Raw genomic sequence first — 26,167 nt, 5'->3', positions numbered from 1 at the left:
TGCTTTCACAACCAAGCTTTCGAATATTATCACATATATTTTAGGATTTGGTAACAGAAGTGAGGGTCATACTAAACTTCTTTGTAGAAACTGTGAATTCCAGCATGTGTCAGTGCTGTCGTGGTGTCCCCTCTTCTGTAGCTGTGTGTAATGACAGGATCCCATCAGTACTTGACAGGGAGTGAAATAGGGGTACAGGGGGAAGCAGCTCTTAGCAAATTTGTGGTAGGTATAGCTGTCTCTTTTGATGGCCACATTAGTGCCATGTCTATAGAGAGCAGTAAGAAGGGTTTTCACTTGGGCTGAAAAGAAAGGTCAGAGTGATAAAGCCTAGGAAATATTTCAGGTGACTGTATAGACTTTGTAGTCTTCACCTTACCATCGCTCACAGTGTTTCACTGCTGCTTCTGAGACTCTTCTAGAATCTTACTGGTCTGAACAGAAACTGATTTTCAGCTCAAACCTTTTGATGGCTCACTTAATGCTGGCATGGAAACAAGACAAGTGTGTGCAACTTAGCTTTTGCTAGCTCTACTTTTTCTCCTCACTTTGATAAAGCATTTTTAAAAACAATCATGTCTCTGAGCAGGCATCTTTCTCATAATTAAGTGAGCTTTTCAGTTTTGTCTCTGAAAGTGAACTTCTCATTCCTCCTGAGCATTTTCATGACCTTTTATTGAATATTTGATTTGGTTTTGTTAAATACTGCATACTTTTGATATATTTACTACCGGTTTATTTATTTCTTTTTTTCAAATTATTATATGTTTGCATTTTTTGGGTTCTGGCAGGGAACTTCTTTTGCTGCCACTTAATTCATGGCAACCAGCTTCTGTGTAAATCCACATTAGTTCACTGTCCCTCATTTTTCTGAAGATTCAGCATTCACTTTGTCCATAAAAGGAGTAAAGTATTTCCTTGTTTTGGACCATATCTAGCCTATATTAATTGCTTTCTGTCCTTGCTACATATTAGGTCATTCTTTTGCCTGTTTTGACAAATAGCTTTGTTTTGGGTTTCTCACTTTTATCCCTATGCTGTTTGATGTCTGAGGCTTAATTTTCTCTTCTGACCTGTTCTCATCTCCCTTTACACCCAGATCATATACAGGCTTATTAAAAAATCTCTTTCAAGGGTGCTGTTTGTCTGATTAAATCTGAAAACTTTGTCTTAGACTTGTGATGTATAATGTTATTCCTCAGCCCTGTGGAAATTGGAAGTTGAGTTTTTTCTATTTGTTGACAATAAATAATTTCCTTACTTTCTCAATGATTGCTCTGTCAAAATTAGAAAACAGCCTATCTTTTAATTTTTCTTTGTTTAATAAAAATCAAGCATTTAATCTAGGAGCATGAGCTACCACAGAGTTGAAGGCTTTTAATTTCAGTGACTTTTATGTGAAGACATCCTACTGCATCCAAAAATAGCTGGATCCTGTCCTATCTGTATCTAGGAAGACATTTTATGGTGTTATTTTCAGGAATTGTGTTTATTTTTCTGCTTTTTTGTTTTTCTCAAAGCTTTGTGGTTTTTACCCACATACTATGAGTTGTGATGCATCATATCTATGTTTAAGGAATTTTCTAAGAGCAAATTTGGATTAGGAATAATTAGACTTGAAAAGGCAAGTCTACATTCCTCCCCCCCACAGCTTTCTTGAAATAAGCATTGCACGTCTCTCTAATCTTTACATAGGTGTAGCTGAGAGTAGTAAGACAGCCCTGACATGTCATGGTTTTAGGTTTTACCAGATTCTTAGTGGATATTGTGTGTTTTCTCACCCCTCAGTGTGTCCATAACTGTTGGACTTGCAGCTGTTCCTTGGTTGGGGAGTGCAAGAGCTTTGTTAGTGGTGTGAACTGGATGACCTCATAGGGATTTTTTATGCTTTCTTGTGTAAAAAATGTTGATTGTGTCATTGATCAACAGCTACTCTGAGAACAAAACTGTTTAAATTTAGCGGTTGCCAAGGAGGTGGATATCATCTGGTATCCTGAGTTATGGCTGCCTGTGCACTCTGCTGTCTGTGCTTCTGCCCAGATACCTTGGGCCTCTGCTCAAGTGTGTTGGCATTGATGTGCTGTGCAGTCATGGGAGCAGAGGTGTTTTGTGTTTGAACATCGGTTGCAGGATTTGATTGCTGTATAAGAGATCACAAGGACAGTACTTAATTTTGCAGCTAAAGCTTTTGCTGCCTACAGCATAGGGAGGCTCTGGAAGGGGAGTGGGTAGGTTTTATGCTAACACTTGCTTAGCAGTATGAGGCAAAGTGGATTTTCTTAGAAGGTCTCGTCAGCATTCTGCTGGATGCTTCCATGCAGCTTCCTGTGCTCCCCAGGGCTGGGGACTGAGAACAGCTTGTGTGAGCACTTAGCACAGCCTGGCTGCAGCCCTCAGGCTGAGGAACCATGGTGGTGGCTGCCACTTCCACTGTGGGGGTTAGAGAGAGAGCCAGGCTGCTGTTGCAGGGCACAAGGGAGGCTGGGGCATTGGTCCAGTAGTCTGCAATGGGAATTAGCAGTGTTCTGCACTCATTTCCTTGCTGTGCCCATGCTCTTCCCTGAAGGAATAGCTGAGCTCCTTCTGGAAGTACAAGAAAGTAGAGAAGTGAAGACAGCTAATTGCCTGAGAGACAGGAGAAGCCTGCTGGATGCACAGCTGCCAGCCATGTTTATAAATCCAGGGACTGACAATCGGTCTAGTTGCTGAAGTCCTCTGTAATGTGGCATTTGAAAGGCCTGAAGTGTGCAGCAGGTTCCAGCTATAGCTCCTTTCATGGCAGTGTGTTATGTTGTATAGCCTGTATTTCTGCCACAGCACCACTTCTTCCTCCCTGAACAATTGTGCCATCAGCCAGGCTTCTTCTGGATTCAAGGTGTTCAAATGAACAGTTGTCTTCATACCTTCCATATGTACTTTCTCTTTAGGTTTTGGTGAAGGCAGTCTTCAGTATTTTTAAATGCTTTGCTTCTTTAATATTTGTCTTTATTATGGATTATTGAGTTGTTAACAAATTTCATATTAAATTTTAATAAACTACTACCTGATGGCCAGGTGTTCTTTTTGGATATTAACTGATTTATGAAACTGCACTAAATCAATTGTAGTGTCAGTTTTTGCTTACCTGGTATTTAAAAAAAATTTCTGCAAAGTATCAGATTCTTTTAGTTCTTTTAATCATTTCTGTTATGTTTGTGTGACTTAGCTACAAGAAATACATGGTTCAATAAGTGCACTTACACAATAAATTTAACATCCTGCCCTTACTTTCACCAGGAGATTAAACCTGAGAAGTTTTACTAAGCTTTGTGGGCAATAACGCTGTCCTTGTTCCCACAGGTTTACAAAGTGTTGGTCTCTGTTGGCAGAAATGAGTGGTTTGTCTTTCGACGGTATGCAGAGTTTGATAAACTCTACAATACGGTAAGCAAAAAGCAAGCTATGGAATCATGCCAGAATAGCAGAGTAATGCTTGCAGTGTTATGGTTTGAGTTAATCCTCTCTTGAGGAGTTTGAGTCAACATTTAATAACCATAGGAGTCTAATTAAAGAAGATGATGGAGTGGGTTTTTTAAACTTTGGTTTGTTTGAATTTCAGACTCAAAATCCACTTATTTGTCACATTTTTTATAGTTCCTTGGGATCATAGCTTAATGAAACTTCTAGCTTAGTTGTTGTCAGAACATATAAAATGTGCTTTTGTTCATGATAAAAAACCCTGCAAAACATCTAGATAGCTATGTTCCTCCTAAGTAAGTGTTTTTCTTTGAAGTACTGAAAGCAATGAACAAATCCTTGTTTCTTAGTAGAAACTTTGTAGTCAGTCATTGGTGGCAGTTTCATAGCAGGTGTGATTTTTTTGTGCAAAAAAATGTGGTGAGTGTTCCAAAAAAATAGCCCACTTCAGCAACTGAGTATGGATTTCTTGGGTTTGTTACTAGAAGAGGGTTTTGCTGTTTTTACGTAGTGGGCAGTTGGGATAAATACTTTTTCAGATGTGAGTATGAGTTTTGTGTGCTGTGTCCATACTTTCCTCCAGTTCTTCATGTTTAGAGACCATAATTTTTGCTTTAACAAAAGAGGAAATAATTCCCCTCTGATTCCCATATTACCAGCTGCTTATTTGTGCCTTCCCTTCCACTGTCTCTCTGGGAAGCAGTCAGGCCTTCTCTCTTCTGCCCACCTGTGCATGGATTTGCATGTGGCAGTGGTCTTTAAATATGGGCTGTGAGCTAGGAAGTGTTTGAGCTGAAATGCCCCTAGATACCCCATACTGTGTTTTGCCTGCATCTTGCAGGGATAAACCCGTAAAGGATGTGAAAACAGAAAATCCTCATTTCAGAAGGAGTGTTGGTGATCCTGTTCCTTTGCCACGTTCTCTTGCCATTAGAATTGGCCTTGCTCTGCTGAAGTTTGTTCAGCCCTGGTCTGTCTAACATGGGCAGGCATAAGGTCCTGGGGAAGCGTAACCAGGAGGACATTTACTCCAGTTTCTGTTCAGAAATTCATACAATATATACACCAAAAAGAACTTGTGCTGCTAACTGGAAGAAATACTGGTGTTGCTAAGGGAAGAATTGCCAGCTAATGTATTAGAAAACTACTCTCTTAAAAGGGATGAGAGAAAGATTGCTCTTCTGGAGCACTTGAAGGGGAAGTAAATGTTGTTGAGGCTTGATTAGTGCCAGGTTTGGGGGTTTTTTTAATATATAATTCACTGTTGTTGTGTACAATCTTCTGGTCAGTTTATCAAGTGTAATAATAATTGAATTATCAAGTGCAGGATCCAAAAATAGACTGTTCATCTGCTTGTAATTTTGATGTAGGGGTAGACCACCTGTGATTTCTAAAGCTTAAAGAATGTAATTTGGACAAAACCCAGATGCCTGTATCCCATTGTAAACCTCATGCATACAGCCCTGTGCAAGCAAGCAAATAAGAGAAAAACAAACCCAAAGAGATAAAGAATTGATGGAGGAAGGAAGAAAAAGGAAAACAAAAATAACACTGAAATTTGGTTTTATAACCTGGGGCAAATAATTTTGCACTGTTGCTCTGGTAGTCTGTAAAATGAAGTTGAAATGGCCTTTGAATTTAAAAGGGTATGTCTATTGCAAACAAACTGAGTACAGATTGTTCTGGGTATGTTTTTTTCCCCCATGGTATGAGCAGAGGAAATGGCATAGCGGAGCTGAATTACTAATAATCAGGTGTTCAAACTGTTCATCAGAAAACAAACAAAATGCAATTATTTCTAGGTACTTTAATGTCTAAGCACAATCCAATTTTATGTGTTTTGTTTTCAGCTAAAGAAGCAATTTCCCACCATGAACCTGAAGATTCCAGCTAAAAGAATATTTGGAGATAATTTTGATCCTGGTATGTCATCATCTTGTTATTCATTTTGTCAGTTGCTTTATATGAAAATTGATCTATTCCAGCCTACAAGAAGCTGTCTTATATGAGTTTTGCAGCGGTCCTCAAAACAGTGACTAAACCAAAGTTTAGTCATGCTTCAGTCAAGAGCAGGAACTAGCGTGGGTAGGTGTTTTACCTTGTGATAGTGAACAAAGCATTGCTTGGTCGCCCAGTGCCTCTCTTGCACTGAAGGCTGTAGCTCCTCCCAGCCCTCCCATATTCAGGATTCTCATTCTGAACTGTCAGATGTGATCCCTCTCCTAAAAAGCAAAAGCCAAACCCCAAACTCTTCCTAAACATTATGCGTAGTCCATTTTGAACTTTCTTTTTGTTACATGCCTCACAGCCATCTCTGAAAAATGAAATAACTCAAGGATTTATCTTTGAGGACTTTTGACCTCTCTGTATCTGAATGTGCTTCCTTGTACAGTTCAGGTGAAAAGGAACTTCTTCTGTAAGTGGAACAACAACAGGAGGTGTGTCCGATGTGAACGTGTTGTGCTCCACTTAACCAGTGATGGGTGGCCATGTAGCTTGCTCTGTACACAGTGAAATACTAATGAAAGTCACTTGAAAATTCCCTTGAAGTAACCTGGGTGGCACCATGGATTAATTAATAAAAAGGCAAATGGGAAGGCCAGGCTTTGTGTGTTTGTACTGTTCATTCAAGCCATTTTTGCTTCAGGCTTTTCCCGCTGCTCTTGGACCCCTCCCGCCCTCCCCTGTCTTGCTGATGTGGTCAGACTGCAGTTTCATCTCCTCCTGCACCTGTTTCAATTGCTCATTTTCTCCTTTGCTGAGGAACAAATTGATCCAAAGCTGTTGAACTCTTAGGATGTATATGTTTGGGTTTTTTAAAGTTCTGACAAACAAACCTAGTTTTTGGCAGTTGCAGTTAATCATCTGGATCCTGATGTGAAATACTGTTTTATTTTTCATTAGAATAATCAAATACAAGTATCCAAGCTCTGATGTTCTCTTCTGATAAAGATGTAAATGCTTGCCAAAAGTTCTACATGTGTTTTGTCTACAGGGACTTTTTGTTTAGTTCTGGTTCCTTTTCTCTGACCTTGGGATTCTCAGAGCTGGCTGAAGACCAGAGAATGCCATGCAGTCTGGTTTGCCGTACAGGCAAATATGCAGGTGGATTTCTTGGAGCCAAATTTAGGAAACTGGAGTTTTAATGGGGAAAAAAACCTCAACTAAAACTTTATTAAAATTATATATGTAAAACAAAGTCCTCAAACTTGTTTTAAATTTCCGTGAACTACACTGAAATCCTTGAAGCATGAGAAACCAAATAGTTCTCAAGATGTCTCTTGCTGGGAGGCAGGGTGGAGATGGAGCCATGATGCTTATGTAAATAATTCTTTTTCTTAACACTGATTTATTGAAGCTTTGATGTAATGTTTCTGCTGGCTCCTGAAACATGCTACATATTTTACAAGTACTGAAAAGGTATTTTACTTCGGTAATCTGTCCATGGGTATGCAGCATTGTACTATTGCATTGAAATGCAGCAGAGTGAGACCTTTGCATCCTTTTACCCAAAACTACCAAAAATACTGTCATTTAAATTGCCATTTAAATGCTCCAATTTTATTGGCACCTAGGTTATTCTAAAATTAATGTTGCTTTAACTCGAAAAAAATGGAACAGAAACCAGTCAGAATATAGAACCTGAAAATTTCAGATGTTACAGGTGTTTTATGTTCACCAGCATGGATAGCCCTGTAGGCTTAGAGTGACTGATGACACTGTACATCTGCCACACTGCTGATGTTGTTCGCTCCCATAATAGAACATCTGTATGCAAATTTACCTTTCTCTTAGATGTCAGTAATTTGGGATTATTAAATACCCTAGGAAGGGTTCAGGGATTATATCCCTGAAACAATATGGATGTTTTTCTTATTATTTTAGGTACAGCTGTTATTTAAAACTTAATTTTAATTAAAATTTTTAATAATTGTCTGTAATCTGGATATGACAGTCATTGAAATGCCTTAAAAGTTAGTGCTGGAATTAAATATTCCTTTTTCCATACAAATTATTGTTGATATGAGTAATGAAAGATAGGATTATTCCATTTTACGCTTTATTTTATGTTAGAACTCTATTTCTATTCTAAATCCTTTCTGTGTCTTTCCTTGTTGCTACAGAATAGCTACATGTCTTAAGCTTTAGACAAGGGAAGGGATTCTGAGGATTATCTTTTTTTAATGTTGGAGATGATGTCCAAAATCTAAAGGAAAGTATTTTATTTTGTTATCTCTGATGGCTTTATCTGAGTGCCTGCTGGCAGGATGAATTGTGCAATTTTCCCCCTGCCATACATATATTATGGAAATATGCTGCTTGGTGGGACTGTTCATGTAAAAACTTGACTTGTGCAACTGATGTCAGGTTTTGCCTGTGGCTTCTTGGGGTTTTGTTTCTGTGGAATCAGGTGCTGAGGGGCTCACCCGTGCAGCGAAGGCTGCACAGGTTAGCCCGCTGCGGTTACACACTGTTCTTGAAGCACAGGGTGGCTCTTCTAATCCACCTGGCTTTCAACATTTTTAAGTAGTGTTACAGAGAGACTGAAATTTATTCTGTCAGCTCAGTTCAATGTTTCAAGCTTGCAGTTTTCATATGTAGAACCAATCCTGTTCTAAATCAGTCTTGGGCCAGTCTCCTTTTAACTGCTGTTTTAAATCCTCAAAAACCTGAATAAGAAAATAAGTCTTTTTCACAAGCTGACTGATGATTCTAATAAATCTGTTTTTTCCAGATTTTATTAAACAGAGAAGAGCAGGACTGAATGAATTCATTCAAAATTTAGTTAGACAGCCAGAGCTATGCAACCAGTAAGTAGTTTCATTTCTGTTTTATAAGGGCTGTTGAAAAGACATGAGATGAAAAGATATGTTAAATACAAAATTGCAAATTAGGTATTTAACCAGAAAATGTATTTTACCTGTTCAGAGCTCTTCAGTATGAAAAGAAAAAACTTTATATGGCCATCCATTCAGGAAAAACTACAGACTGAAGAGTATAAAAGTGTTTTTGTTTTCTGAAAACCAACCTACAAATCAATTTGCAGGCAATTAACTGATCTTAATTCCAGGGGTGCAGATTCCACTGTAAACTGCTGCTGTGCTGGGCAGGTGTTTGTTTTGCCAGTGGCTGTACTGTTTGAGGGCCCTGCTGTCACTTGCTGCTGTGTGGCTGGCAGTCAGTCACTGCCTGCATCCTTTTTTTGTTACGAGCAGTTCATGTGTGCTCCAGGCCTTGTTTAAAGCACGGTAACCAAGTGGCTTAATTGACTTGCTGAGATGGTTTGGGATAACCAAGCTGAGCTGCCTAAAGGAAACGATGGATAAGTTTGTTCCTAACTCTTCCCTGAAGAACTGCAGGTGTGTTCACCAGTACCAGTGGCGAATGGGAGGTGGTGTTAGGACAGAGGCAGCTCCAGTTAAATCTGGAGAGCAGCACTTTGGGAACTCACTGCAGGGCAAACAGGCACCTTCTTTCTGGCCAAAGCTGTAATCATTTTCAACTGAATCTGATTGCAGCTTTCTAGGTTGCTCGAACTGGTAAAATGGTAAAGCTCTATGCTTAGCTTTAGTGTTGAGTAAATGTCTTTAATAAAAATGTTTTGTTTAATTAGCCTATTTGTACAGCCTGTGAAATTGCCCATTTCCCGCAGGAAAAAAGTAACTCTTAACAGAATATCACTGCAGTTCACAGCATGCAGTCAGATTTTCTTTTTTCACAACAAATGAACTATTTAATGTCCTATCAACCTGAAATATAAGAAATACTTCCTTTCCTTTCTAGAAAAATAAAAATAGGGGCATTTTATGTATACTTCTTTTGATGAGTGAAAAAAAATTAGTAACAGAGTCTTTACGGAAGGATACCTTTCCACCAGAACAAACACTATGAGGTTTGTGTTCATGTCACTATTCTTTGGGAAATAATAAAAAGCACTTTAATATAACAAATTACTGAAAACCAATCTATTTTGTTTCATTGGGAAAGGATACTGGTTTATTTAGGCCAATCTCCTCCTCTGGTTCTCAGTATATCCAATTACCAATTTATTTTTTTTTTAAACATACAATATTTGTTCTCCAGAGATAAAATGGTGCTTCTTTTTTTTTTTTTTTTGCTTTGGACAGCATAAAGTGGTGTGCTCAAAAAAAAGTCATCAAACCTCAAATCCACCTGCCTCCTTAAATTTTTGTGAGCATTTAAAATTGTTTTATGCTTGAATGTAACTGTAGAAAAACCAATATTCTTTAATATGGTACTTAGCTTGCCTGATCCATTAAACTGACTTAAACCAGGCTTAAGACATAGGCCTGATAGTGTTTGGTGCTGATGAAAGTGTGTTCAATAGTAAGCTTATTAAACAGAGTTCTACAACAAAAACAATAAATGTAGACCAAAGTTTGTCTTACAAGACAAACTGTTCTCCCCTGTTCTCCTCTACTCTGCCCTTAAAGAAATACTGAATTAAGCAGGAGAAAAAGCATTTAATCCACAGTTTAGTGCAAAAGCATTTAATTCTGTTGTAATTTCTGTCTTGTTTCTCTTTTAATCACAACAAGGTGATTGTTTTTCTGAAGTTAGCTTTTTCTTTTTGCAGTGTTTTATTGCAACAAATCATATTAATACTTATGTAATCTGTCACCTTTTCTGTTGTGCCAGTGAAGGTTGTTATAGAAGAAATACCAAATCTTTGATCTTGGTGCTTGGATTTTTTTGTAAAATCTGATGGAAGCTACTCAAGGGATATCTGGTGACTGAGTCTTCACAGATAGTCCATCCTTGCTTTTTTAGTTTTGCTTTGATGTGCTAATTAAATTTGAAACTAGGTCAGAAAACTTATGTAAAGTTAGTGATGTGCAAGGAAGACTTAGTGGGTTGTATATTCTCACAGAACCATTAGGAAGAAATCCAGTGGTCCACTGCATTTTTAAGCATTAAAACCAATAGCAGCATGTGATATATTTTAAGTCCTGCTTAGGAGAATTGTTGCACTAAAGCTTAAGGATGATTCAAGGTAAGGCACCTGAACATCTGAAGAGAAAAGCACAACTGTCAGATTCAGTGTGTCCAAGATGGTAATATTTACATTATTATTTGAAACATGCAGCACTGTGTTCTTATTTTCCATTTCCAAAAGTGGATGTTTTTTCTTGGGTCTGGCACATTTCTTGAATATTGTATCAAAGCCAGACCTTTTTGCTCAATAAAAAATCCAAGAAAAACCTAAGGTGTATTGGAGTGCTTAGAAAGAGACCCTGTGACAGTTTTTCCTGCAGTCACTGTCAGGTGGAATACAGGGTGAGATCACTGGCTTAGTCCAAATTGTGAGTTAAGTGGATGAGCTTCAAGCAGCATTTCCCCAGCAAACCTACTGTGACAGACAGCTTGCTCTCACAGGTAGAATGCAGATATTCCAAGAAAAGGTAGGGATAGATAGGGCAGAAGGGATAGAGGTCTGATAATGCGTCCCTCTTGCTGACTGCTGTCCTTAATAGGAGCTGGGAGTTTGTTCCTGTGAGCCTCCCTAAAACACCACACAACTCCTGAAAGTGGGCTGCTCGCCCCCTCAGATGTAGGCCTTCACTGAACCATTAATGCATTTAATTGCTGTCTATCAGAACATGTCCAAAGAAAACCTGTTTGAAAAACTGTATAATAGAGGATGCATTAAAGATGTAATGCAGTTATTTTTAAATAGTCCAAAGTAGCTCCTTAATGAGAATGAGAACATTTGCATAACACTTGAAGAATTGAAGGATGACAATGCTCTGCAACCAGTGGGGAAATGAGTTATCAGTTCTCTAAGTGAGAGGCAGGGTTTGAATGTGTTCTTTGGAAGAAAATCAGTCACAGTTATTTTCTGATTTCAAAATCTGATGATTTATATAAAAGTGAATGTGAAACCCCCCTGAATTGTAGAATCTTGCAGTCCATGCTGGGGAAAGCAAACCTTGCACTATATTATTGTCCTCTTTTAAAATATTACTGTGCTTACTGTATTAGAGCTTTTTGAACCTTTGCTTTCTGTAAGAAAGATATTAGTGGTTTACTTTTTAAGAAAATGTGGTAAGAAGAGGGAGGAGCTGGATACTATTATTTAAATAAAGTGTGTCTTAAATATTAAGTTTCTGTCACTGGCTATTAATTTTACCATTTTGCTTCAAAATTTGTGTGACCTTTTGGGTTTGTTCGTATTTTTCTGTGCATCCAAAATTTTTATGTGGTATTATATTGTTTTTTGCAGAAAGACTAATGCAGAATGACTATTACATAAGCAACAGTATTAAGCAGAGCTTGACACTCTTTTCTGTATTTCAGAGATAATCCACAAAGTAAATTTATTCAGTCAATCATAAAAATCCAGACAAAACCAACTTTTGCTGGTAGTATATGTACAATGTACAGTGAGTATCCCTTTTTAAGTGGTTTTCTCAACCCTTTTAATTTCATAGGTGAGGTTATTTTAGGAATAGTTTCCCTGTATTCTTAAATGCCTTGAGTTAATCCATGTGAGTTAATACAGCATGGAAGTCATATCAATCTGTATAGCATTTTGCATAACATGCTGCAATCTTGCCTCAGAAATTGGTACATAAAACTTTGGTTTTAGTCAGTAGTTCTTTGCAGTGCTTTTAAAATTGCAAATGTGAACAGCGTAACATCAGTCAGTTACGATTCTGGCGATTGTGGAGTTGTGGGATACCCTGCAACTGTACAGCAGCCTTTTCCTGTGAATTGATATTTTTAGGTTTTTCCTGCTGTGAATCCAGTCATGAACAAAGTTACTATAGTAACTATTTGAAATGTATTACAACATGCTCTGTTTAATCAGCCAGTTGTCCAGAATAATTAATGCTGAAAGGTACTTCAGTTCTGTTTCTGTTTTTCTGTCTAGTGAGAAGCATTAACCATAACTTTTTGTTCTTGATTTTATATCCAAAAATTGTTGCATCACGACGCAGTATTACTAAAATAGTCAAACCACTGTGATTTTTGTCTTCCTGGCCTCAGGATACAAAACAGATGCTGAAATAGATCAGAATTTGGAGTTCATATAAAATGGGAAGTATTAAACTGAAGTAATGGTGGGAAATCATGTGAACAGTATTGTTGCTGTGCTTTAAACCTGAAAGGCTGAAGGTAACTGAAACATATTTCAAATGGGACTTAGGAATACAGAATGTAAGTGATGAAGACTGGGAGCCCCAGATAGCCTAGGATATGAGGTAGGCTCAGTAGTCCAGGAAATTACAGGAGCTGAAGAAGTGTCAGAAACAGCTCATCTCTTACTTCTGATCCTACTGGTCAGAGATGTGGAGGGTGAATGGATTGAAAATAGGGAGTACATTTGTTTCTTACTTAAAATTACCCTGTTTTATATATTCTAGGGACAGATTAAAAGAGCAGCTCCATAGTAAGCTAGTGCTTTTCTTGTACTGAATGGCTCATGTGGAGTTTCCTATCAGTGACTGCCCTGAGTCCTTCTCAAACAACTTTGTCTTTGAAATGTAGGAAAGCCTTTTAGTGAACTGAAGGAACTGATTCAGATCATCTCTTGAAGTGGTTTATACAGGATATAGACAATACCCATCTTTTTAGGAATCCATTTTTCCTCAGTTGTATTACATTATCCTTTACTTGCACTGTGCTGTGGTTCAGAAAGATGTTACATTCTTTTGATCTGTTGGACAAGCCTTTCTTCCTGGAAGTGGAAATTCTTGGAATTCTCTTACTTTCCCACCTTTCTCTCAGTCCTTGTCCCCCAGCCCCACCAAGACAGAGCTTGAAACTGCTGTTGAAGATAAAATGCATCTTCTTAGGTACTGTGGGAAGCCTGTTGCTAATTCCTGAAGAATTTGTGTCCTGCAGCTGACTGAAAGGATTTATTAACACTGTTTTGATAGTGTCCAGCCAGAAGGAATTCTAATTACAAGATCACCTATCTTCTGCTTTAAAGTGAATGGAGAGAGGAACATTACTGCTCTGTATCTCCTGGAACACGTGTCTTCCCTTGGGATACAGATGATGTATTTTATTCCCTATTGTATTGGACAATTCAATTAATTTTAGAAAACAAAAATTTTAACTCTTCAGTTTTTGGGAAGAAAGTTGGTTTCTTGGTGGCTGCTAGCCAGTTAGAACTCATGCTTTCTTCTGATAATTATCTTTAAATGCAGTTCTGCAGTGTTTCCTTCTGAAGTCCTCATATACATATACTTTAACATGTCAGGTTTTTGCAAGTGAAAAGTTTGTGCTGTATAACACACTTGGCAGTTGAATTTGTTGCTATAAAAGAAAGTATTGCTTGTACACAGTTCGTAATTTCCAGAACTTAAATATAAAACTTTGTGATGAGTAACTTCTGTATGCTGCTGTTCAATTCTCTGTGTTTATGAGTGAAAATCATGCAGATTATTGGTGTGCTAATGAAGTTAACTGTGTTTCTAGCCCAGATGTCAGAGCATTTCTTCAGATGGATAACCCAAAACACCAGTCAGATCCATCTGAAGATGAAGATGAAAGGAGCAGTCGGAAGGTAATAAAACAGAAGTAGAACAGTCTTCTAAATTTTAGCTACTTGAGGGCAGTCTTCTTAGGTATATTATTTACTGAAAACTACTGGTACATTTTGCAATAAATCCCCTCCCTGTTCTTTTAAACAACTCAGTTCCACTGTGGGCTGTGAGCTATTTTTCTGTCAGGTGTGAACTGCAGAGAGGAGTAAAAGTGATTGCTGGCTTTGCCTTGCTTATTTCCCCCCTTGCTAGATGCGTTAAAGGAACACAACTTTAGTCATAGCTTAGCTGCCAGAGTTTTTGCAGTCTGTTCAAAAGCTCTTTCTAAGAACATCTGGCAAGGAGCAGGGGAGATTGAATGTTTAATTGTCTTTTTGTTTGCTTGTGCATTCTTCTTTTTTAAAGATGGGGAGAAACAGAATTCTCTCAGGGGAGAAAATGCAGTCTTTCTAAAATGCACTTAGGAGGAAGGATGGATTTGATTTCATTTCACATATAACACTGTGTGAGGTCCGAAGTTTCTTTTTTCAAAAAAGCCACTATATAGCTGGATGTATTCTCTGAAAAATAGTTTGCAGCCTTCAGAAACAGTGCTGTTTGAGAAAAGGAGTATTTCTAGGAAGGTAGAAGTGCCCTGTTAAGCTTGTCTTCTCTTTTACTTACTACTTGGCATGAAGATGTGATATTAGTACTTCTTTTCTTATTCAACCCTTCTTAAAGATGTAAGAGTTGTTTCAGTTTGTGTGTGATCCACAGGAGATTTAGTGTGTTCTGAAAGTTTCATTTTAAAGTCACCAGTTTAAGATACTGGTTTCCTCCTCCTTTGAAAGGTATTTTAAGTAATGTGGAATGATACAAACCATCTCTTGAAAATTAATGATGTGTCATACCACAACAAATTCCAAAGAGAGCTACTGCATAATGGCCTGGTCCCCATATTTTTGGTGGAAAATTCACCTTATGGTTACTGTAAATGATGAAGCCAAACAACAAGAAAAAAAAAAATCTTTTTTAACAGTAGCTCTTTCAAAACTGTCCAGCACCACTGGCTCATTTCAGTGAGTAGTGGAATCCAGTGCTGCTGTCAGACCATTTTCCACTTCTGGAGTACTGCTTTGTGCTGCCTGTCCCGGGGTAACTTGTATTTGAGTGCAGTTTATTATTCTCTAATAAATTCCAGAATCACAATGAGAGTACAAATACCGCTTTTCTAAATCAAAAATAAAATTGAGAAAATCACCTAAATTACAGTGGCTTCCTCTGCTCCCCGTAATTTGCAAATTCTGCCTGGGTGTGTACCAGTAAGATTCATGGAATTCCAGGAATTGAGTTATTTAACCTTTAATGTCAGGATAGAAAAGGTTGGTAATGTTTTTCTTGGGGTTGGAAGAATGTTCACTTCCATGTTTTTAAAAGCACTGTGTCTTTCATTAATTACTCTTATATAAACAGTGTTGCTTTAAAATTATTGTATTAGTAAGATCTTGAAGAATTTGGAATAAAAGGTAGAAAATACGTTCATGAAGCAAGCACAGAAAGGGTTAAGTTCTGAATGAGGAACAAGTTGTTTGTTGAAATACACTTCGGTTTTTATTTCTGATCTTTTCCTCTCTGAATGAACACAGATACTTTATTACCTTCATCTTGGAACAGGATGTGTGTAGAAAGAATTTGTGACAAGGTGATGATGGCCAGGTATTTCAGTTCCCAGTCTAGATGTTAGATCTCTTTCAAATTCTAATGTAACAAGTGTAAAAGTATGGATTGAGCAGGTCAGTAGAGTATTTTGAAATTAGTGTTGGTTGAAAGATAAGAGAGAAGAAAAAGTATTACAAGTAAACCTCTTTGTTTCTCCCAACAGTTAAACTCTACCTCACAGAATATCAACCTGGGACCATCTGGAAATCCTCAGTAGGTTTCAATTAAATTGAATTTCATGCAATTCAATTTAATGCAAATTTAAAACTTAATTAAATGGGATTAAAATTAATTTTAAAGCCTGAAAAGTTAGACTGACCTGGGGAGTGGTCCCACAGCTTCTGAAAACAAGTTTGGTTTATTGCATGCCAGAGGAGCAGCTTGCCTTGTTGGTGCTACAACCCAGTTGCTACAGTGGTAACTTGTGTCTCTGTTTGGTGTCTTCTGCAGTTTCTGTTCTCAGTTCTGTGTGAATCTGCTTTTCTCCTCCAGGAGAGGACTGCTATTTTGGTTTTGCTTTCCTCACAGATTTGTTCTGGGCTAGCAGGAGGAAGTGGTTAATAGATTGCAGTAAGAAATTAAATGTAAGAGTCCTTCCCTTTGGGGGCAATAAATAGAGAGGTGTATGGTGATGTAACTTGTTTTGCAATTTGAAAACACGGATAATTGTTTTGCTGACAGAATTGTATTCAGGAAAGAGTAAGGGAATCCTGGGAAAAACTGAAAGGAGTGGTCATTTGGGAAATGGAAAAACTGAGAGTGAATTCATGGAAACACCAAGAAGAGGCAGGTGTTAGGACCTCCCTCCTCTTACTGAAATTTAAAACAAGGGAGCATTGGATGGAGGGAAGAATGGAACAAATAAGAGGGAATAGATAACGAATTTGGTCCTTCCTTTTCTTATGTTATATTTTAGAATTATATTTGGACTGCTGGAAATGAGCTCCAGTAGACGTCATGAGGAAATGGAGACTTAAAAATTACAAGAAATTAGACCATGGAGAATGAAACAATGGTCTTGCTTCTCCTTTACATCATAAGGTTAAACTTAGTAAAGAAAATAAACTCAGAGGATGCAACTTAAACACTTTCCCTAGAGGAAAATGGAGTTACAAAATGAAAAGGAGTTGCGTCTGAGGACAGGTCTGCAGAAGCAGTGCTGGGTGGAACAAAGAAAAGGAGGGTGCTTCAGTAGACTGGTGTACAGCTATAAGGCTTGTAATTTCTGCCCAGATGACCTGTCTCTTTCCTAAATATCTTTCAGTGCTAAACCAACAGACTTTGATTTCCTGAAAGTTATTGGGAAAGGCAGCTTTGGCAAGGTGAGCTTTTATTCCTGTGTCTTACGGTGGTGCAAGGATGCTCACTGGTTTCTCGCACACAGTGACTGGAGACTTGGCCAGAGGTTCCAGAGTGGTGTTGCTCTAGGGTGGCCCATAAACTGTTCTGTTGGATCCTCATTGCTGCTGATCTGTGGCCCTGCCATTTTTTTCCTGGTGCCACTGTTGGCTGCCTCGGCCACTTGTTGGGACTAACAAAAGGGAGGTTTTCCCTTTCTCGTTCCGAGCAATTGGGATCCTCTGTTTTCCCCAGGGAGGAAGGGAGGTACCCCTATGCTTGTGCAGCAGCTGGAGTACAAATCATGCTTTTCCTCTTGTTGTCAGGGACTATTTTGTGGTACCTCAGATACTATGGAGCAATGTGAGCAACAGCACATTGAAAAGTTACTTAAGTATTGATATTTTACAAAGATGCCAAAGAGAATCCCTTTTGAAATCTCTATTTCCAAATTATTTTTTGTGTTGTTATTTTTCATTCAATTATTTTTACAATTTATCCCCAAAAAAGCTGAAATTAATCTTGATAGAGATTTAGCAGGTCATGGAAAACAAATGTTACAATTCAATCTTTCATGATACCACTGTTGGATAAGTTTTTTCTGAACTGTAAGCTCACTCTATTGGCAATTACATTGTTGACTGACTATATGAAAAGCTAAGAAACTGTACTGTGAAAAAAATAGCATGAACCCCTTCCAGTTAGGCCACAATGATAAAATATTACCCATAGTATGTAAACTGCAATAATCAGATGTCTTCCTTTTCTTTTGAATTTCACAGGTTCTTCTTGCAAAACGAAAACTGGATGGGAAATACTATGCTGTCAAAGTGTTGCAGAAAAAAATTGTTCTCAATAGGAAAGAGGTTAAAAGAAATAGTCCTTTTTCCACCCACCTCCTTTGTTTTTTCCCTTAATTACAAAATCATTCCTGTTTACTTATTGATCTCTTACTTCTTGTAGCAAAAACATATTATGGCTGAACGTAATGTGCTTTTGAAAAATGTGAAACATCCATTTTTGGTTGGACTACATTACTCATTCCAAACAACAGAAAAGCTTTACTTTGTCCTGGATTTTGTTAATGGAGGAGAGGTATGTGGTGGTTTCCACTGTAGTCTGTCTATTCTGCTAATTCTAGATGGGAGGAGTGAAGTGATCCTTCACAATGGGCTGTGATCCACATTCTTCCAATTTTGAAAATTCTGTTATTATCTGCTGTAGCTATAGACTTCTGTATCTGTTTGGACCCTGTTCCTATTCTTATTGACAACTTCAATCCAAATTTATTCATGCTTGTCAGATACAAATACTGTATGTTAGAGTTATATAAAATTACTTCCATTACAAATTAATCTTATGTTTACATTTTTCACCATGGAACACTGGCTTCCTCTTGCATGTGCATTAACTGAGATGCTGATATTTCAAAAGGGAAAGAAAGGAAGCTGACAGCTGAATTTATTATATTGTGTCAGAGTTAGGACAAGATGGGCATTTTTCTTGTCTAATGTACCTTACTTAGACTGTATTATCAAAATCCTGGTTTGCTCTGAATTGTGGTCAGAACTTAGTTTTGTATTGTTTCAGGCAAACTAAAAGAGAGTTCAAAGCAGCTTTCAAATTTGAAAGCTTGGAAAGCTGGGGTGGCTTTTTATTTTTCCTGAATTTTGTAGGCAGAAACCAGAAAATTTCATTTTTCTTAAAATCTTTACAAGTTGCATGTGTACTATAGTTGAATCTGTATGTTTATGACTTAATCTTTTGTCTAGACTTCTGTATCTGCTCAAATTATTTGCAGTCAGACAGTTCTCTGTAGTAGAGACAACTGGTGGATCAGCTTGGAATATACATCTCACACAGTGATCTACATCTAGGTTATTTCAGAATACAGTTCTATAAATAATTATGCAAATCTTTGAATACACACATTTTCAGAAATGAAAGATGACTTATTTGACACCAGGTTATATATTCTCCTTGGAGGCAGTCTTGCATGATTTAGTCTTACCAACTTCTGTTCACAGCTTAGTGATTTACTCTAGCTCCTTTTGACTAGTCCTGGTTTTAAGAGAATGTGTTTGAGTTACCTATCCATCTGAGCCACAAAAAAGAAGCAGGGAAGAGAGTAAAGTAATGACTACGTCACTACGTCATGCAGAAAATCCAATTCTATTTCCCGCTTTTTTTTTTTAACCCAAAAAAAAAAAAAATGGACAGCAAAATAAATTACTCTTCACTGTAAAATTACATGTTATTAACCTGACTCGTTTTGTCTATGTAACATTTTTATTTCCTATTTGCATATTTACAGCTGTTCTTTCACTTACAAAGAGAACGTTCCTTTCCTGAGCACAGAGCCAGATTTTATGCTGCTGAAATAGCCAGTGCACTGGGCTACCTACACTCCATAAATATAGTCTACAGGTAAGTTTCTGAAAGGCATACGTGTCCTGCAGAAAATCAAAATAGGAGAAATTACCAGATAATAAACTCTACAAGAAATCATCCTGTAGGAAACCTGAACATAACACTTTGATCAAAACATGACACTTTCAGCTGAAGAATAATAAAACCCCTTGCCTCTGAAGCACTTGTGACTGGTGTTTTAATTTCCTACCTTTTCTTTTTTAATAGGGATTTAAAACCAGAAAACATTCTCCTAGATTCACTAGTAAGTATTCAAGATTATTTCTGTTTTCTGTGTTCTCCCACAAAATTGACACTTCTGTGTATTCACATGTTGAGCATGTTCTCTTTTTCACTTATCACTCTTTCTTAAACAGGGTCATGTTGTCTTGACAGACTTTGGACTTTGTAAAGAAGGGATTGCAACTTCTGATACCACTGCAACTTTCTGTGGGACCCCAGAAGTATGTTGACAGCTTTCATGGGCTTTGTATCAATAATTAATGACTGTTGAGCACTATTAATTTTTGTGTAACTAGAAGGTCAGATACTGTGTTTTGTACTCCTGTGAGGTTTGCATTCTTTGAACAAGATGAAAGCAACCCAAAGACAAGCTCGCTACACATCTATTCATTGTTATTCTTCCTAATATGCAGTGTCTACTGCTTGCTACCTGCATGGCCATAACTCATCTCTTCCTTCCTCTGTTTTTCCAGCCCTTTTGAAATACTGTTTTCTCCCATGTCTCCTAACTGCTGGGTAGACACAGGACACTTAGCTTGTGTAACAGCTGATTTTTCAATATGAATCTACTCTACCATATCCTGTCATTGATTCTTAGTGAGTTTATAGGGAATTAATATCTGTGCCTCAATCAAATGATTGCATGTGCACATAACTTTGAACTTGCTGACTGAGTTATTGAACTCTGTTGTCTTTTTACTGGGAAAACTGCACTGGAATACATAGAATGTGGAAGGCTTGAACACATATGAGGGATTCACCAAACAGAGGATTAGAAACTTCAGTAATTTGATAAACATACTTTAAATTACAGGGAAGACCTTTGAATACAATGAAAGATGGGTGAGGTGTAGTATTTAGCTGAAACATTTGATTCTTATGAAGCAGCTTTTCTTGAAAGTGTTTACTGTGAAGTGACTAAACCCTAGGTTTTATCCATGCTAAGTCTAATTCTCTAAAGAACTTTTTCTTTGTTCATTTCAGTATCTTGCACCAGAAGTCATTAAAAAGCAGCCCTATGACAACACAGTAGACTGGTGGTGCCTTGGTGCAGTTCTTTATGAAATGCTTTATGGGCTGGTATGTACCTGATATGTAAAGTTTGTTTTCCACCCCTCTCCCCTTTTATTTGAAGTAAACTTTTGAGTGTTGTTAAAGATGTTTACTTTTTCATAATATTGGAATACTCCATTTAAGCAGATTAACAGATTGTCTTGTACTTACATAGCGCTTGTTTTTCTCTTTTGGATTTTACATTGCCTCCCGGTATCTGACAGTTCATGGAAAAGCAAAATCAGAGACATCAGCAAAACCAGTAGTCATCATTTTGAGGGACTGAGAGTAAAGTGAATCAACAGTGATAATACACAAAAAACCCCAGAATAGCTTATAAATAAAATTTTGTCAAATATTGCAATAAATAATTTTTTTTTTTTTAACTGAGGTATCCCAGGTTTTCTCCTTGCTTTTTGATAGCATTAGAACAAAAATATCTTGCTATGCTTCTTCTAGTCATATGTAATTACTCCAGTAAGAATCTGTTCTTCTAGTTTTCTTGAGTTCTGTCTCTTCCCGTAGGACCTTAAATAGGGAGATGGATTTTGGATTTGTTTTCCCATTCTCAGGTTCTTTTCAGGCAAGTTCAGTGGGAGCTTTGAAGCTCTATGGCATCTATGGCTACTTATTAGTGTGAGAACACTAATAGGAGTAGAGGAGGCGGGTGGTGGGAAGTTATTAAGTGTAAAGTTCTGGCAGTGGTGATGACTGAATTAGAAGTTAGCAGTGCATAAAAAGGAGATTTCTGCTTCACTGCTAGCAGTCTTGCATGTCTTACAGAATCATTTACTGATCATACATAACATATGAAACAACATTGCATGTGGCTTCAAATTCATGTAGAACTTGTATTTTTTAGCCTCCTTTTTACTGCCGTGATGTTGCTGAGATGTACGATAATATTCTTCATAAGCCCCTGGTTTTGCGCCCAGGAATCAGTCTCACAGCCTGGTCTATCCTGGAAGAGCTTTTGGAGAAAGATCGGCAAAGCAGACTTGGAGCAAAGGAAGACTTTGTAAGTGGTGTCCTAATTTATCAAGCCCTATTTCATTTAAAGGGACTCACCAAATTATTGTGCACAGTGCAGGATTCATAGTTGGAGATAGAAACTGCATTGCTCCATCTGCATCTACAGCTGTCTCCATTTTCCTCTTTTTTATTTCTTCACTAAAGACACCAGTGGGGTCTATCTCTGGAAGTTCCTGGGGATAAGAGAGCAGTGATTGTTGTGGGGTATTTTGAGCTTGGTTGCTGCTGTACCTGCCAGCAAAGGAAAAACACTTGCTGGTGTAGCAGTCACTAACATGTACGGAAGTAGATTTCACTGTTCATAGTGAAACTGGGAAATACTCAAAAGAAAAGGCTGTGTGTGGTAATGCTAATGATTTGGAAACCACTCTTCAGGTAAAGGGGAACACTAGTTCCATGCAAATAGGCAGCCTTTTTTTTAGCCTTAAAATTATGGCAGGCATTTTTCCAGTGTAGCAACAAAACTTAAGTTCACAAAAAGTTGATGTGAGAAAGTTACAGGTGTCTTCAGACCTGTGCGATGAGGAATGATCTAGAGGATGTACTCCATCCATTAGGGGTGGGATCTTTGTAGTCTTTGCTTTGCAGTCCTTATGTTAGTCTGTGGACCTTGTAACTGAGGAAGATGCAAGGATTTAGCATAGCTGTTTGCTGCTTCTTGAATAGTAAGTATATTGCAGAGCTGTTGAAGCACCTGCTTCTCAGACAGTGATAGGCTTTACAAAAACTAATAAAACTTTAAGGCAGGAAAAGATATCAACAGAAGACATTCTTGTTCTGGAGTAGACTTCTAGTCTGTTGATTTTAGGGATTAAAAGCAGAAAGCATTATTTTGGAAGGAAAACCATTTATAGACACAGTCTCATAAATTTAATTTGCTGTTTTTACTGACTACAACTTTTATTGCAAAGTAAATTGTGAATAAACAAACTGATAAGGACGTGCACATAAGAACTTCCCTGTGTACATGTAGTATGAAGTATTGTTTACTACGATGCACAGAATGGAATTATGAAATATCTAAAATCTTTATTGTTTGCTACAGCTGGAAATTCAAAAGCATCCGTTCTTCGAATCTCTCAGCTGGACTGATCTCCTTCAGAAGAAGATTCCACCACCATTTAATCCTAATGTGGTAGGTGCCTGGGGAGTGGTGATGGTGTTAGTGTTTGCATCTCAGATCACACATCACTGAATATTCTGAGTTGAAAGGGACCCACAAGGATCATCAAGACCAGATTTTAAGTGAATGCAGTCAGTCCCATATGGGGACTGAACCCATAAACTTGGTGCTCCTAGCACCGTGCTCTAATCAACTGAGCTAATCTCCCTAAGAGAGACTTTTTTCGTATTTTTTTAGGTTTATCAGGTCATTAAGAATGTAGGATTTGTCAAAACACCAACCTCACTGAAAAAACCCCAGCCTTTTAATACCTATTTTCAGAGACGGAGTGATGTGCTTCCTTAAATTTCTTTGCTTAAATAGAATATAACGACAAAATAGATAGCCTTGAGAGTTAAATTTAGAATCTCTAGGACAAGCACAAGTTTAAAACCCTGTATTAATTTGATGACTGACAGATCCTTCTGTTTTCTAGGTTGGACCAGACGATATTGGAAATTTTGATGCAGTGTTCACAGAAGAAATGGTCCCATACTCAGTTTGTGTTTCTTCTGACTACAACATTGTTAATGCCAGTGTCCTAGAGGCAGATGATGCATTTGTGGGATTTTCTTACGCACCACCTTCTGAAGATGGGTTTTCCTAGGGACTTAGAAGCCAAGAGTGGTTTGGAAGTCTTGGGTTGAACTGAAATGTTAGGGTTATGGACACATTCCAAAATAGCGTAAATAGTGCCTCGTCTTGTATGTAGGTTTGAAACCTATGAACAAACTTTCTCTGCTGTATAGGAAGAATTTGGGCATTTTGGATGGCTTTCTTTAGGGTTTGAACTGTTTGTTCCTGCTGCAGAAAATATTTTTTAAAACCTTTAAAAAGCATTCTCTATGTATTTTTAAAGCAAAAACACTGACTGTTCTCCTCAATCCCTTTGAGTTTACATTCATACCTATCTAATTTGGCTGGCACAAACAGCAGCAAATTTAGTAAATTTATAAATGCTTTTGTACTTATTTACAGTGACTTTGTGCTTGAATTGTAACTATGCAAATTGTCTTTTGTATATCCTGGTTTAAAAAAAGGTAAATGTTTTCCCTGTTACCAGTTTGGAGTATGTGTTAATTTACCTGTCGGCACTTAAATGATACATGTTAAGGACCAAGATTCTTAAAGGACTTCTTCAGGATGAAAACTTGGTCACATAAAACTGGATTGTTGCTCTTGTACTTGCTGAAGTACCTATTGGCTCAACTGGATTATTTGAGGTGTGGGGGATTACTCAAAGCAAGGACAGAACAAATTAACTGGATTGATTTGATAACATTACTTATTATGTGTTCTACTTTTCTTTCTTCCCTGAGCTATGTCTATACTTCAACTACATTAAAATATTTTTGGTTAAAGCTCTGCTTCTCCAAAGATCTAATATGCAATAATCATGGTTACTTTAAAAGTAAGTCAATTAGCTTTGACATTTTGGGGGTGGGTGGTGAGATGATCATGCCAAATATTAGGGATTTTTCTCACAGATTGGTAGTTTAAAACACTTTTATGTTCCAAATTGATTGTATTTCAGTGCTCATAGCTAAATGTCTTTGTGTTTCAGTTTGCACCATTTTAAAATCTTCACTTGGTATTGGGGGGAAAATGTAAATTACACTGATGATTTTTAAAAATGTGAAAAGCTATTGTATTTCTCATAACATACACTTGTATGGACAAACATAATTCTGAACAATTTCTGTTTAAGGAAATTTTTTTTAAACAATGCAAAAATTGACTGCAGTTACAGTGTATAAAAGGCATATAATGGTAGTAGTTTTATTATATATATATTACTTGTAAATAACAACTTATTTTTGTCTGTTACTCCAAAAATGTTCAGTGTTTTTTGTTCACAAATAGATTCAGTTAAATGCCTTGATTTGAGAGAAGTCTGGTAAGGTACTGATAGATCACAATGATACATAAATTGAATGAATATTACATAAATTTCAGTATCTAAGTCACACTGATTTTTGACAAAATAAGCATCTAAAATAAATATACTGTGTCAAGATCTGATAAGAATTGAGAACCTGGCGGGGAGACGGTGTATCAAATCATAATTAGTTTGAAATAAATGTTGTATCGATACATTACAAAAGTGGAAAGTAAAACAGGATTCCTTGCTTACCTCAAGGAGCATCTCCTAGAGCACAGTCTCCTGCATAGTGCTTAAGTGATGCTTAGCAGTTGCTACATGAGGTTTTGGAAGAAGTGATTGGGTAAAAAGTAAGAATTGACATTGGCAGGGGAGGAAGCAATGAACTGTATCATTTGTGGGAGCAGAATGGTGGCTTGGCACTCATTTTCCATAGTTCTCTTCTGCAAGGGTTGAAAAAAGCTGTTCAGGACAACCAACAAGTACATGAATAGTTTCCTTGGCATTAAAATAATTTGGAAGTAACAGCCCTGGTGTTTTTAGGTTGGGGGTGGGGGGAGGTGGTTGTCAGTATTTTTGGGTTTTGGTGTTTAGTGTTTTGATTTGTTTGGTTTGTTGGTTTTTTGTTTGGTTTTTGTGTGTTGGTTTTGTGTTTTTTTTAACTTGGCTTGCTAACTGGCTGGGAAACAAATAGTTGGTATCAAAGGAAGTATTCATTTTTAGTCTGTATGCTCCTGAAATTATTGTATAATTATGTGGCTACTGTAACTACCTTCTCTTTATGGCCAGGAGGTACAGTGCTGTAGAGGGATGGGAAAGACAGGGAATACTTCAGAAATTGTGGGAACTAGCACCCTTTTTAATTTTTGTCTTGAATTCCAAGACATTCATGCCTGACTGGATTAAGGGTTTTATTTTTCTGGGTTTTTTTTGTGTCAGAATTGAGGGGTTCTTTTTGTTTAAAAAAGTAGTGTGGCAGTTGAAGTTATTTCTGGGAGAGCAGCTTAATAATTGCTTATTAAGCTTTTTCCTTCAGCAGAGTCTGCCTTTTTGGCAAAGTGTGAATGTGTTCAGCGCATCACTTGAAGTACTTAAGTTCTTTGAACTAAAGGTTATCAGACTGCACAACATCAGGCAGTAAAGCCTCACAGTATTTCTGTACCCAGTGCTCTTGTTCCACATCTCTGTGCATCCCATGAGGATGGTTTCCAAAGTAAGACATGCATTTGGTGTGTTTTTGCTGCCTCACCCAGGGCTGAGCTATGAAAAGTGATACCTGAAAGATGCAGTAAAGCCTGGAGAAGAGAGTGGTGAACCTGCACAGGAACCACCTGTGCTACTCCTTTCCTGTTTTGATAATAAAGGGAGGCACAATCT

General features: G+C 37.5%; 1 protein-coding gene across 4 annotated transcripts in view; it reads left to right on the top strand.

Moving 5' to 3' along the window:
* The window catches only part of LOC120499315 (serine/threonine-protein kinase Sgk3), a 55,447-nt gene extending 30,524 nt beyond the window's left edge, over positions 1–24,923 (top strand). For 3 of the 4 annotated variants that reach the window (XM_039702996.1, XM_039702998.1, XM_039702999.1), the window contains exons 3-17: positions 3,340–3,423; positions 5,307–5,379; positions 8,192–8,267; positions 13,906–13,993; positions 15,835–15,884; positions 16,936–16,993; positions 17,792–17,875; positions 17,973–18,104; positions 19,324–19,436; positions 19,647–19,683; positions 19,796–19,882; positions 20,646–20,741; positions 21,577–21,732; positions 22,792–22,881; positions 23,345–24,923. In XM_039702996.1, the coding sequence (XP_039558930.1) occupies positions 3,340–3,423; positions 5,307–5,379; positions 8,192–8,267; positions 13,906–13,993; positions 15,835–15,884; positions 16,936–16,993; positions 17,792–17,875; positions 17,973–18,104; positions 19,324–19,436; positions 19,647–19,683; positions 19,796–19,882; positions 20,646–20,741; positions 21,577–21,732; positions 22,792–22,881; positions 23,345–23,515 (1,395 nt within the window). In that variant the 3' untranslated portion in view covers positions 23,516–24,923. Of the gene's footprint in view, positions 1–3,339; positions 3,424–5,306; positions 5,380–8,191; positions 8,268–13,905; positions 13,994–15,834; positions 15,885–16,935; positions 16,994–17,791; positions 17,876–17,972; positions 18,105–19,323; positions 19,437–19,646; positions 19,684–19,795; positions 19,883–20,645; positions 20,742–21,576; positions 21,733–22,791; positions 22,882–23,344 lie in introns of those variants that run through there. The other variant, XM_039703000.1, reaches the window with a different exon arrangement.
* Positions 24,924–26,167: the final 1,244 nt, after the last annotated feature.

The sequence above is a fragment of the Passer montanus genome, unplaced genomic scaffold (assembly GCF_014805655.1).
Source record: "Passer montanus isolate IOZ18808 unplaced genomic scaffold, ASM1480565v1 scaffold16, whole genome shotgun sequence".
Lineage (NCBI taxonomy): Eukaryota > Metazoa > Chordata > Aves > Passeriformes > Passeridae > Passer > Passer montanus.
The sequence above is the reverse complement of the archived record's forward strand: the minus strand, read 5'-3'. Positions and strand labels throughout refer to the sequence as shown.